The sequence below is a fragment of the Esox lucius genome, chromosome 2, assembly GCF_011004845.1.
Source record: "Esox lucius isolate fEsoLuc1 chromosome 2, fEsoLuc1.pri, whole genome shotgun sequence".
Lineage (NCBI taxonomy): Eukaryota > Metazoa > Chordata > Actinopteri > Esociformes > Esocidae > Esox > Esox lucius.
The window spans coordinates 26,856,801-26,868,845 of NC_047570.1; the positions used below are offsets into that span (position 1 = coordinate 26,856,801).

General features: G+C 43.2%; 1 protein-coding gene across 5 annotated transcripts in view; it reads left to right on the forward strand.

The window, feature by feature from the left end:
• The window catches only part of LOC105022641 (protein unc-13 homolog C), a 151,006-nt gene that overhangs the window by 81,379 nt on the left and 57,582 nt on the right, over window positions 1-12,045 (forward strand). For all 5 annotated transcript variants that reach the window (XM_034296733.1, XM_010891248.4, XM_013137480.4 and 2 more), the window contains 5 exons: window positions 3,321-3,490; window positions 4,312-4,427; window positions 4,816-4,979; window positions 10,089-10,242; window positions 10,495-10,563. In XM_034296733.1, the coding sequence (XP_034152624.1) occupies window positions 3,321-3,490; window positions 4,312-4,427; window positions 4,816-4,979; window positions 10,089-10,242; window positions 10,495-10,563 (673 nt within the window). The remainder of the gene's footprint in view (window positions 1-3,320; window positions 3,491-4,311; window positions 4,428-4,815; window positions 4,980-10,088; window positions 10,243-10,494; window positions 10,564-12,045) is intronic.

Sequence of the window (12,045 nt, forward strand, 5' to 3'; positions counted from 1 at the left end):
TGGTATAGACTGGTGTCCTGTGCAGAGAATTCCCTGTGAACCTGTTGGCAAGGAAAAGGTTACTAGTATATAAGCTATAATAAAAAAAAACTTTAGTTCCGTGGACATTGTTATCAGAAACCCCAACATGCATTTCAAGCCTAGTTTGTGTTTTTATTTTTTATTTTTTTTACTGTAAGTATTCTAAAGCAACCCATATCAGCTCTGTCTCTTTTCAGATTAACAGCATCTCTAAAATGGAGAGGGAACTTATAATAGCCTGTGTTGTTTTGTTTTGCGATTGACCGATGGTGGCATTTGATAATGCATTATGGTTTGAATGTTACTCTCTGTAAGTCTCTACACTCTGAATACATCATTAACTGTCTGAGTGGTGACAGACTGTCATGTTGCATACAATGTTTTTTGTGTTGTTTTTCACCACACAGTGAATAAAAAAACAAATGGCATTTATGTAACACCAAATATAACCTAGAACACTGGAGAAATGCTTTATGGAAAATAACAGTATACTTTAGACCTTAGAAGGCCATATCGCACAACGAAATTATCAGGCTTAATGAGGCTGTTTTAAAATCTGTTCATGCTGGTGCTCTATGTATACATCACAGGGCTCTAACTCTCCCATATGGACTTCAAGACGAAATCTGCATAATGTTAAAATGTTCCAGCTTGACGTTGCTTTTGTTTTGTTGTGGAAAGAAGCATCTGGCATCTCAATACTTTTGCTGCTATTGTAATGCACATTATATGATGTACAATAACATCCAAGAGAAAAACTTTTGTTTTGAAGTTACTTGACTTGGCAGTTTCATTGGCAGTATCTGCATATTTTTTAAACAGAAATACATACAATACCTACATAAATCAAGAACCCTATTTCCATAGAAACCAAATGATCAGCATACCTGTATCTGGAAGACAGAGAGCCTTTGTTAGAGCTGCTCTCCACAATTTTTATCTGCTGATTGAGGCACTTTTTGTGTATATGTGTGTGTGTGTGTGTGTGTGTGTGTGTGTGTATATGTGTGTGTATATGTGTGTGTATGTGTGTGTGTGTGTGTGTGTGTGTGTGTGTGTGTGTGTGGTTGTGTGTTAGCATGTTAGAGATACAGGACGATACCCCCCCCCCATGTGGTTTAGGAGGGAGTGTGGGTAGTTGACTAGTAGTTCAGTAGGAAGACTTGAGACCAGATGCTGCTGAGGGGCCTGCCTCCCCTCCTCTCCTTTCCCCTACCTCCTTTCTCCTTCTCTCTTTCTCCCTACCTCCTTCTCACTCCTTTCCTTTCCCCTACCTCCTTTCTCCTTCTCTCTTTCTCCCTACCTCCTTCTCACTCCTCTCCTTTCCCATCATCTCCTTTCCTTTCCTCACTTTCCCACATTTAGGAACCCTATCTTTTCCCTCCTTCTCTATCTTACTGTCTTCCACTTACCTAACGCTCCTCCTCTCGCTTATCCATTCCCCCCAAATTGCCCCTAGGTCAGGTAAGTGTACTTCATACTGAGTCAAGTTCTCCCAGGTGGGGGATTTATAATGGCAACATGTGCGATAGGGTATTGTGTGTTTGAATGCGTGTCTGTGTGTAAACCACAGAATGAAACACAGATAGAATTACCCTGCCAGTGTTTGCCTCTTGCTAAAAATCTGTAACAGAAAGAAAGAATGAGAGATACAGAGAGAGAGAGATACAGAGAGAGAGAGAGGCGCAGAGAGGTATCAAGATACGGAGAGAGAGATGCAGATAAATACATAGAGAAACAGAGAGAGAGAGATACAGAGAGACTCTCAGAGAGAAAGTCCCAGAGAGAGAGAGATGTTATCTCCATTCCATGTGACAGGGTCTTGGGAACTGAACTCTATGCCTGGCAGGGACATCCGTCTGTAGATGCCTCATGCATGCACAAACACACATGCACACACAAACACACATGCACACACAACGACAGACACATTCACCCTGGGGGGGAACACTAGAGACAGACAGACAGACACACCCTGGGTGAGGAACACTAGAGACAGACAGACAAACCCTGGGTGGGGAACACTAGAGACAGACAGACAGACACACCCTGGGTGAGGAACACTAGAGACAGACAGACACACCCTGGGTGGGGAACACTAGAGACAGACAGACAGACCCTGGGGGAGGAACACTAGAGACAGACAGACAGACCCTGGGTGAGGAACACTAGAGACAGACAGACAGACCCTGGGGGAGGAACACTAGAGACAGACAGACAGACCCTGGGTGAGGAACACTAGAGACAGACAGACACACCCTGGGTGAGGAACACTAGAGACAGACAGACAAACCCTGGGTGGGGAACACTAGAGACAGACAGACAGACACACCCTGGGTGAGGAACACTAGAGACAGACAGACACACCCTGGGTGGGGAACACTAGAGACAGACAGACAGACAGACCCTGGGTGAGGAACACTAGAGACAGACAGACAAAACCTGGGTGGGGAACACTAGAGACAGACAGACAGACCCTGGGGGAGGAACACTAGAGACAGACAGACAGACCCTGGGGGAGGAACACTAGAGACAGACAGACAGACCCTGGGGGAGGAACACTAGAGACAGACAGACAGACCCTGGGGGAGGAACACTAGAGACAGACAGACATACCCTAGGTGGGGAACACTAGAGACAGACAGACAGACCCTGGATGGGGAACACTAGAGACAGACAGCAGGGTTTCCTGAAGAGAGCCAGTGGGGGCAGGAATGATGGCAATTCCAGTTGACAGACAATTCCAGTTCTCCTCCCCTCTCTCTTCTCTCCCTCCTCTCCTCTGCTTCCCTATGCTCACCTCTCCTCCACCCATCTCCTCTTCCCCATCTCTTATTCCCCATCCCCACCCCCCTCCTCACCATCTCTTCTCCAGCCCCCTACCGTCTGCTCCGTTCCACACAAACATCTAGAGCAGGACCCCTTGCCGTAAGGTGGGACAACTGTAGCCCACTCACCAGCCCTCCCAGCCCCAGTGACAACCCAAACCTAACACCCAGCTACGCTATGCCAACTGTAGCCACAACACATGACACATGCCAGTGACGTGGCTACACTGAGTCTCCAGGTCTGTTTGCACTCCAGGGTTTAGTGAGGTCATATCATGTTAGGTCAGAGCTGGTGTCTGTAGACAAAACCGCTGAGTGGCTCTAGGTAGCTTCAGCAAAATTTGAAAAGGGGTGAATGGGAGGAGGGGGGGAAGTGGTGTGTGTGTGTGTGTGTGGGGGGGGGGGGGGTCACTTTAGAACCCCGCTGAGAAACTCAACTAACTCACCTACTGTCGTATCTCCGCTGTACAGCGAGTGTCACAACGCTACGGACCGGATCAAGGTGCGTGTGTGGGACGAGGACGATGACATCAAGTCCCGTGTGAAGCAACACTTCAAACGAGAGTCTGACGATTTCCTGGGTCAGACCATCATTGAGGTCCGCATGCTCAGCGGGGAGATGGACGTTTGGTACAACCTGGGTATGGGACCATGCCATTTCCGTTTTCTAGATAAGGAGCTGCTGTAAGCGTGCAGTTAGGATGGAGCACCAGTAACTATAAGGTTGCTTATTTAAATCCCTGCAATCAAAATAAATCTGTTAATGGCTGATGATAATAATAGTTGACCTTGACCATCACCCCAGTCTAAATATGCAAAACATTCATTCCCATTGTGCACGTGCATAGACAACACGTTTAAGAGTGTATAAGCACCCACCAAATTTCTACAAATATAAGCACCCACCAAAATTCTACATCAGAATGGTTGTATGTTCTACATAAAAATGGTTCTAGAATTTCCTAAGTTCTAGTTAGACCATCAATATTATGACCTGTTTGATAATAAGACCATTAATATTATGACCTGGTTGATAATTAGACCATTAATATTATGACCTGGTTGATAATTAGACCATTAATATTATGACCTGGTTGATAATCAGACCATTAATATTATGACCTGGTTGATAATCAGACCATTAATAGTATGACCTGGTTGATAATTAGACCATTAATATTATGACCTGGTTGATAATCAGACCATTAATATTATGACCTGGTTGATAATCAGACCATTAATATTATGACCTGGTTGATAATGTATCCAGTGTGCACTTCATCACTGGATGTATTAGTATCATCATCACTACTGGTTATCGCAGTATTAGACAACATCTTTGCCCTCCCATCTTCTAGATCACATTGGTTCTATGTCCTACAAAAGGCTAGTTAACGTTTTAGATGGAAGTGGTTTTATGTTCTGGATAATATGACTGATTCTCCTGCCTTTTCGGATCTAGATAAAAGAACTGATAAGTCGATGGTGTCGGGAGCCATCAGATTGAAGCTCAATGTTGAAATGAAAGGAGAGGAGAAAGTAGCACCGCCCCATGGCCAGTATACATGTTTACATGAGGTAAGATGGGCTCAATGAATTTGAATGTTTAAATGTGATAAGAACTTTATAATTAACTATTGGTTCTGTGGATAAGGATGTTTACATGAGATTATAATCTTATACTCACCTATGACTTCCAATTATTAGAATTTTCACATGAGATGCTAATACTCATCTGTGAATAAAAAATAAAAAAAAACTTCTATTGAACCAATTCCACAATCTCCTTTCTGCTCTATTTTAGTCATAAACAGACTTACTTTTCCAGAGCAACCGTAGTGATTTTCGGTTTCATGTGTTCATGTTTTAGTCCCCTGCAGGAATAGCCACCCACCACACTAGCATTCCAAGAGCCATGCTTCTTCTTCTCTCCGTCCTCTCATGCTGTTTTTATCTCTTCCTTTAGAACCTGTTCCACTACCTGACAGAGGTAAAGAACGGTGGAACGGTCAAGATCCCCGAGGTGAGAGGAGATGAGGCATGGAAGGTCTATTTTGACGATGTGTCTCAGGAGATAGTGGACGAGTTTGCCATGAGATACGGAGTAGAGTCTATCTACCAGGCTATGACGTAAGGATGCTCTCTCATTCACTTATTCTGCCTCTCCTTTCTCTGGTTTCTCTGAATGCTTAATGCTCTGCTGATGTAATGAAGAAAGCCTCTCTCTGTGCTCAAAGCATAGGAATGTAGTAATTTGTTGCTACTACTTATATGGTTCAAAATGTGGGAAGAGAGAGTAAGGGAAAGAATGAAAGAGAGAATTTGCTGTGAGGTGCAAAAAATATTAATTATAATCTGTAGCTTAGAAATGCTGGATGAAAAATAGGATGGAACAACTTTAATATTTATAGGGACATTTAATAGATAGTAACAAAATGCATATAGATATTTCACATCAGAACAGTCTGCCCTTGTCAGAACAGACACCTTTGATAATCCTTCTAGAGTTCACAGCCTGGAGTACAGGTGGTGTCAATCAGACTGTTCATCCAGAACAATCTGATAGGTTGAATTGTTCTGTCAACAGTCCTTGATCATTAAGTTAGGGAGTGCCTGGTAGAACCCTGCTATCCTATAAAAGGTATCTATTATAAAGTACATCTATTTCTGGTGAACCATGACATTACAAGGATGACCAAGTGGCTACTAAAGAAAAGGCATTTCTCAACAGCTGTCTTTCTGTGTGTGTGGCGTGTGGGTGTGTGTGTGTGTGTGTGTCTGTATATATGTGTGTGTGCACTGCCAGCTCTAAAGCCACCGTGGGAATTTACAGGAAGTCATCATGGTTCCCAGAGTATTCACTCTCCTCGCTTACCATCCCCAAGTGACTGTGGGTAATCTGGAGGCTGAGAGGACAGTAATTAATTATGCTCCCCAACATAATAATGTGTGTGTGTGTGTGTTTATTTATGGTTGTGTGTGTGTGTGTGTATGTATCTCCCTTGTATTCTCCATTTCTCCCTGTCTACCACTCCCCCCTCTATCTCTCTTGAGCGTTGTCTCTCCTGCTGTGTTCTGAAAGTCTATTTTAATCAATAATGCACAAAGCTGTCCTTCCAGATAAATGGGCTGGTCATTTTTTTAAACCTTTAAAATAATATGCACCTCACGTAAAACTATCATATAAGAACTTATATTAAGGAAGAGTTTCAAATTGCATCCAACCTGAACCAGGCTAGTGTTGTTTTGGTTCACCAAATTATTATTATCACAAGAATTCTTATATGCATAGGAGTTAATTCTGTCAGTTAACAAAAAAACTAAATCACCAGTCATTTACCATTAAATTACTGTAAAGTTACTGCTAGTATTTCTGTGAATAAACATAGACGTTATGTGATTTTATCTTAATCACTGTATTTTTGTGCTTAGTTATGGTGAATCTACAGTACAAAATTGGTCCCACAGCTACATTTTGTTACCTACCCATGCATTATATTGTGCTATGGGACCGAGTCAAATGTAGGACACTAAAAAGGGAATAAAGTGGAATTTGGGACACTCCCTAACAATCCATTCCTTACTGCAGTGGACAACACTTGCCTTCTTCTCATCAGTCCATAACCTCTCTACACTATCCCTATGACCTACTTCACTTCAGTTTAATGGATTCAGCTCAGGTAGAGAGAACTAGAAGAGAGAGAATGGTAAAGAAAAAGAAAGAGGGAGAGAAAGAGAGAGGGGGAGCTAAAGAAAGAGGGAGACAAAGAGAGCAAACGATGGAGGAGGAAGTAGAATCGACCCTGAAAGCCTTTTACATTGGATCACCTGACATGCCTTGTAAAAGATATTGACCTTTTAAACCATATTGACCTTGTGAACTAAATAGACCTTCTAAAATGGACTATTTAAACTATATAGCCTTTTAGGATACTGTCCTTCTGGAGGATTTTGCTCCAGCTCATCTCTAAAACATTTTATTCTGCTAATTAATTTCCATTACATTTTCTATTGCAGTACATCTTATACAATGATGTAGCAATAATCAAAGTCAGTGATAGAAGGAAGAGAGAAAAACCCAAATAATAAGAAAAGGCACATGTCAGTTCACAAAAGGCGATGGCGGAGGAAGGGGGCGGGGGTTTGTTGTGAGTTTAGCCATGGAGCTATTTCAGATACTCTTTAAAAAATGTCCAGAAGTTTTGTGAAAAATCAGTAGAGAATTTGCTGTCCTAGCTTATAGGGGAAGCTGCTTCCACCATTGTTTGCCAGGACAGAAATACTTTTTACTGGGCTGAATGGAAGTTGTGATAGTTCTGAGACAGGAGGTGAACCCACAGGAGTGTGTTACTGCCAAGATGCTTGCAGAGTTGTCCAGTTCCATAACAAGATCCGGGGCACTTTGGGAGGGAGACAACATTGGAGCAAACACAGATTCTCGCCGTGTCACCTGGTAGGAGTGGCCTCCCAGGTAGGAGTGTGCAGTGTGCAGATCCTGACATGCCCAGCCCGAATAGGGTAGGTTGTGCAACAGCGCATGATCATCTGTAGCGGATGAGAGGGTAGAGTGAGGAGTAAGGAGAAAAGGAGACCAACTACTGATTATCGACCTAAAGGGTGGGTTGCAGTTAGATTACAGAAAGCACCTAGAAAAGATTGGCACAAACGTTTCCCTGCCCGTTGAGTGGGAAGAAACTTGGAAAGAGTGAGGTCAAAAGAGGAATGGAGTGGAAATAAATTCATAGAAAGGCAGCCCACGGGAAGATCAAGTCAGCCAGTATTCTGAGTCCTGAGACATCTTCAGGCAATTAGCTTATCAAAAGTCTCCGAGGCCACCTGGCACGTTGTAGATGACAGCAAGATTCGATTTGAATGGACAAGTACAGAAATGGTTTGAACAAAATGTTTAGTTGTTCAAACGAGATACAGCGCTCAGTCAGTCAAAGTAGATAAACATACACCCATGGAAAAGAAAAACAATTATTTTCCTTTGACTTCCGGGCTTCCATAAAGTGGGATTGACCGGATGAAATTCAAAAGTAGACATAGACAGCAGAGTGAGCGGGATGAGAAAAAAAAATATAAAATATGTAAAAAATATATATAATGTGTAGCCCAGTCCCACCACCACCAAAAAACCCAACAACCACAAACTCAAAGACCTGAAGGGCAGCGTATAACAGTAAATTGACAAATGCTTTCGGAGACAAGGAATTTCACATTGTGAGGGCAGGGCACACAAGATTAGAAAGGTAGCAGCCACAGGCTGAGAAACATAATAACTATAAAGAAAGGAGTGAACAGGAAAAGAAAACACACTAGCTATTGTTGCTTGACAAAATGTCCGCTCACAAATGCCCTTGAAAAATCTGGGAAGACTTTAGCACTCAAACTAATTGATGACAGCCTGGCCGAGGTGAAACCACTCCTCCTGCAAACCTGGCACTGATTACCAAAACTATGGAAAATGACCCCGCACTTTAAACATAGTTTGTTAACGGTCATATAGCAGCAACTTATCCTAAGTCAGTAACATGGGTAGTGGGCAGATAGACAACACTTAAAGGCCTAACTAGCAAGATGCCATACTAAATATCAATAGAATGATAAAAGACTAACATATACTTGCTCCTTAGTAGAGCCAAATTGCTTTTGCTGTAGGATTTTGATTAGTTGAATCTGGGGTTCCAGCGTTTAATAGCTGTATGCGTGTTATTAGCTGCATCCAGTGTTTTTCAGATATCCCAGACCCAATGTAGTGTTGTGGTGCAGGTTCATTGGGCTTATGTCTCTGAGTGTATTGGTATGTGTTTGGCAATAATGGTATTTGATCCGAAAGAGTGTAGGTTCATGCTGCTTCTGCATTTCTCTGAGACACAGTATGGTGGCACCTTGTCTGAGTGCGGATGTGTAGCCTCAGTCTAGTCTGCTGTCTCCTGTTGCTGGTATTTGGGGTATCTCCGTTGCCTCCTGTTGCTGGTATTTGGGGTAACTCTGCTGTCTCCTGTTGCTGGTATTTGGGGTAGCTCTGCTGTCTCCTGTTGCTGGTATTTGGGGTAGCTCTGCTGTCGCCCGTTGTTGGTATATGGAGCAGCTCTGCCGTCTCCTATTGCTGGTATTTGGAGCAGCTCTGCCGTCTCCAATTGCTGGTATTTGGAGCAGCTCTGCCGTCTCCTATTGCTGGTATTTGGTGCAGCTCTGCCGTCTCCCATTGCTGGTATTTGGAGCAGCTCTGCCGTCTCCTATTGCTGGTATTTGGTGCAGCTCTGCCGTCTCCTATTGCTGGTATTTGGAGCAGCTCTGCCGTCTCCAATTGCTTGTATTTGGAGCAGCTCTGCCGTCTCCCATTGCTGGTATTTGGAGCAGCTCTGCCGTCTCCCATTGCTGGTTTTTGGAGCAGCTCCTATGATCAATTGAACATGGGGTAGGGAAGAGGAAAAGTTGCTTTGTTACAAGTGTCCCCAAAGTACATAGAAATGCAAATGTGTGTGTGGGCACGCATGCATGTATGGGTGTGTGTGTTGGTTGCTTGAATGAGGGAACATTACTGTTCCATTCAGAGCTTTCTAATCTTCCCTGGTATTGACCTTCTAGCCGATTCCACTCCGCTGGGAATCACATGACATTAGAACTATCTGGTGAATGAGGACCAAGTCTGCCTCTGTTCTCTCTATTTCTCAATATCTCACTCTATCTCTCTCGGTCGCTCTCTTTCTCTCCCTCTCTGTCTCTCTCTCTCTTTCTCTGTCTGTCTCTGCCTGTCTCTCTGCTGCTTTCTCTGTGTCTCTCTCTGTCTCTGTCTCTGCCTGTCTCTCTGCTGCTTTCTCTGTCTCTCTCTCTCTCTTTGTCTGTCTCTGCCTGTCTCTCTGCTGCTTTCTCTGTGTGTCTCTCTCTCTGTCTCTCTTTCTTCCTCTCTTACCTTATTTTTCATTTTGTCTACTCTTGAAGAAAGAAAAGTTGGTCATTTAATGATACCGCAGAGAATAATTAGTGGCATTGTTCTACAATTAGTTTAGTTCTTTCTCCCCTCCCGATTTCGTGATGCCCCAATTCATGATTATTGCTTTGCCTTGTTGGAACAACTCCATAGCAGGTGTGAGAGAGATGCTAGTACAGAATTGTCCTCTGAGGCACATCTCACCAAGTCGTTCTGGTGGATACGGTCTTCTAATAAGTACTCTCTCAATCGCTTTCTACACCCCTTCCCTTTCCCCACATCCCCAACCCCACCCTCCCCAGGCATTTCTCCTGTCTGTCCTCCAAGTACATGTGCCCTGGGGTCCCTGCAGTGATGAGTAACCTGCTAGCCAACATCAACGCCTACTTTGCCCACACCACCACTGTCTCCACCAACATCTCTGCCTCCGACCGCTTTGCTGCATCCAACTTCGGGGTCAGGACACACACTGTCTCACACGCACATTCGCTTGATAATGAATATTGATATGTACTGGTAACTTTTTGATGTTATATTGTCAGTGGTTAAAAATACATTACGTTTGGGTTTTATGTTCCCTTATCTACACAATATATTATAATATTACACACTTTCAATTACCAACAGAAAGGTTGTTTCTTTAAATAAATATCCAAAGTTCAACAAAGAATATAATAGCCTTACTAATCTGTCTGTTTTTTGTCACAGAGGGAGAAATTTGTCAAACTTCTAGATCAGCTGCACAACTCTCTGAGGATCGACCTGTCCAAGTACCGGGTATGTACTGTGCATGTGTGTTGAAGTGTTGTCAAAAGGAGTCAAAAAATGCATAAAGGCAGGGAAAAAAGGCAGGGAAACATAACACAGTACATACCTCCAGCTTTACAAGGATAGGAAACGTAACACAGCACATACCTCCAGCTTAACAAGGCTGGGAAACGTAACACAGCACATACCTCCAGCTTTCCAAGGATAGGAAACGTAACACAGCACATACCTCCAGCATATCAAGGCTGGGAAACGTAACACAGCACACACCTCCAGCTTTTCAAGGCTGGGAAACGTAACACAGCACATACCTCCAGCTTTACAAGGATAGGAAACATAACACAGCACATACCTCCAGCTTAACAAGGCTGGGAAACGTAACACAGCACATACCTCCAACTTTCCAAGGATAGGAAACGTAACACAGCACATACCTCCAGCATATCAAGGCTGGGAAACGTAACACAGCACACACCTCCAGCTTATCAAGGCTGGGAAACGTAACACAGCACATACCTCCAGCTTTACAAGGATAGGAAATGTAACACAGCACATACCTCCAGCTTAACAAGGCTGGGAAACGTAACACAGCACATACCTCTAGCTAAACAAGGCTGGGAAAAGTAACACAGCACATACCTCCAGCTTTACAAGGCTGGGAAACGTAACACAGCACATACCTCCAGCTTATCAAGGCTGGGAAACGTAACACAGCACATACCTCCAGCTTATCAAGGCTGGGAAACGTAACACAGCACATACCTCCAGCTTTACAAGGATAAGAAACGTAACACAGCACACACCTCCAGCTTATCAAGGCTGGGAAACGTAACACAGCACATACCTCCAGATTTACAAGGATAGGAAACGTAACACAGCACACACCTCCAGCTTATCAAGGCTGGGAAACGTAACACAGCACATACCTCCAGCTTTACAAGGATAGGAAACGTAACACAGCACATACCTCCAGCTTATCAAGGCTGGGAAACGTAAAACAGCACATACCTCCAGCTTTACAAGGATAGGAAACGTAACACAGCACATACCTCCAGCTTTATAAGGATAGCAAACGTAACACAGCACATACCTCCAGCTTAACAAGGCTGGGAAATGTAACACAGCACATACCTCCAGCTTAACAAGGCTGGGAAACGTAACACAGCACATACGTCCAGTCAATAGACCTTCAACAGCTTTAATTTGGAATAGTCTAAAAAAAACAAAAAAACTTGGCTTCGACTCTGTAGCTTAAACATTTCAAGAGATCTGGAGTATTAGGGGGTTAATTAATGAAAACTATGCAAATTACGTTAATTATCATAGTCATAGATGATGCACGTTGAGTAATTTTAAATTGGTATAGCCTAAAGAAATTACACAAAGTTAGTTTGGTCTCTCTTGCTTTTTAGGGTTAATTAACACTATGCAAACTATGCTTTATTTCATATATTGTTTCATATAATTTAAATTATAAAAACTTTACAGTTT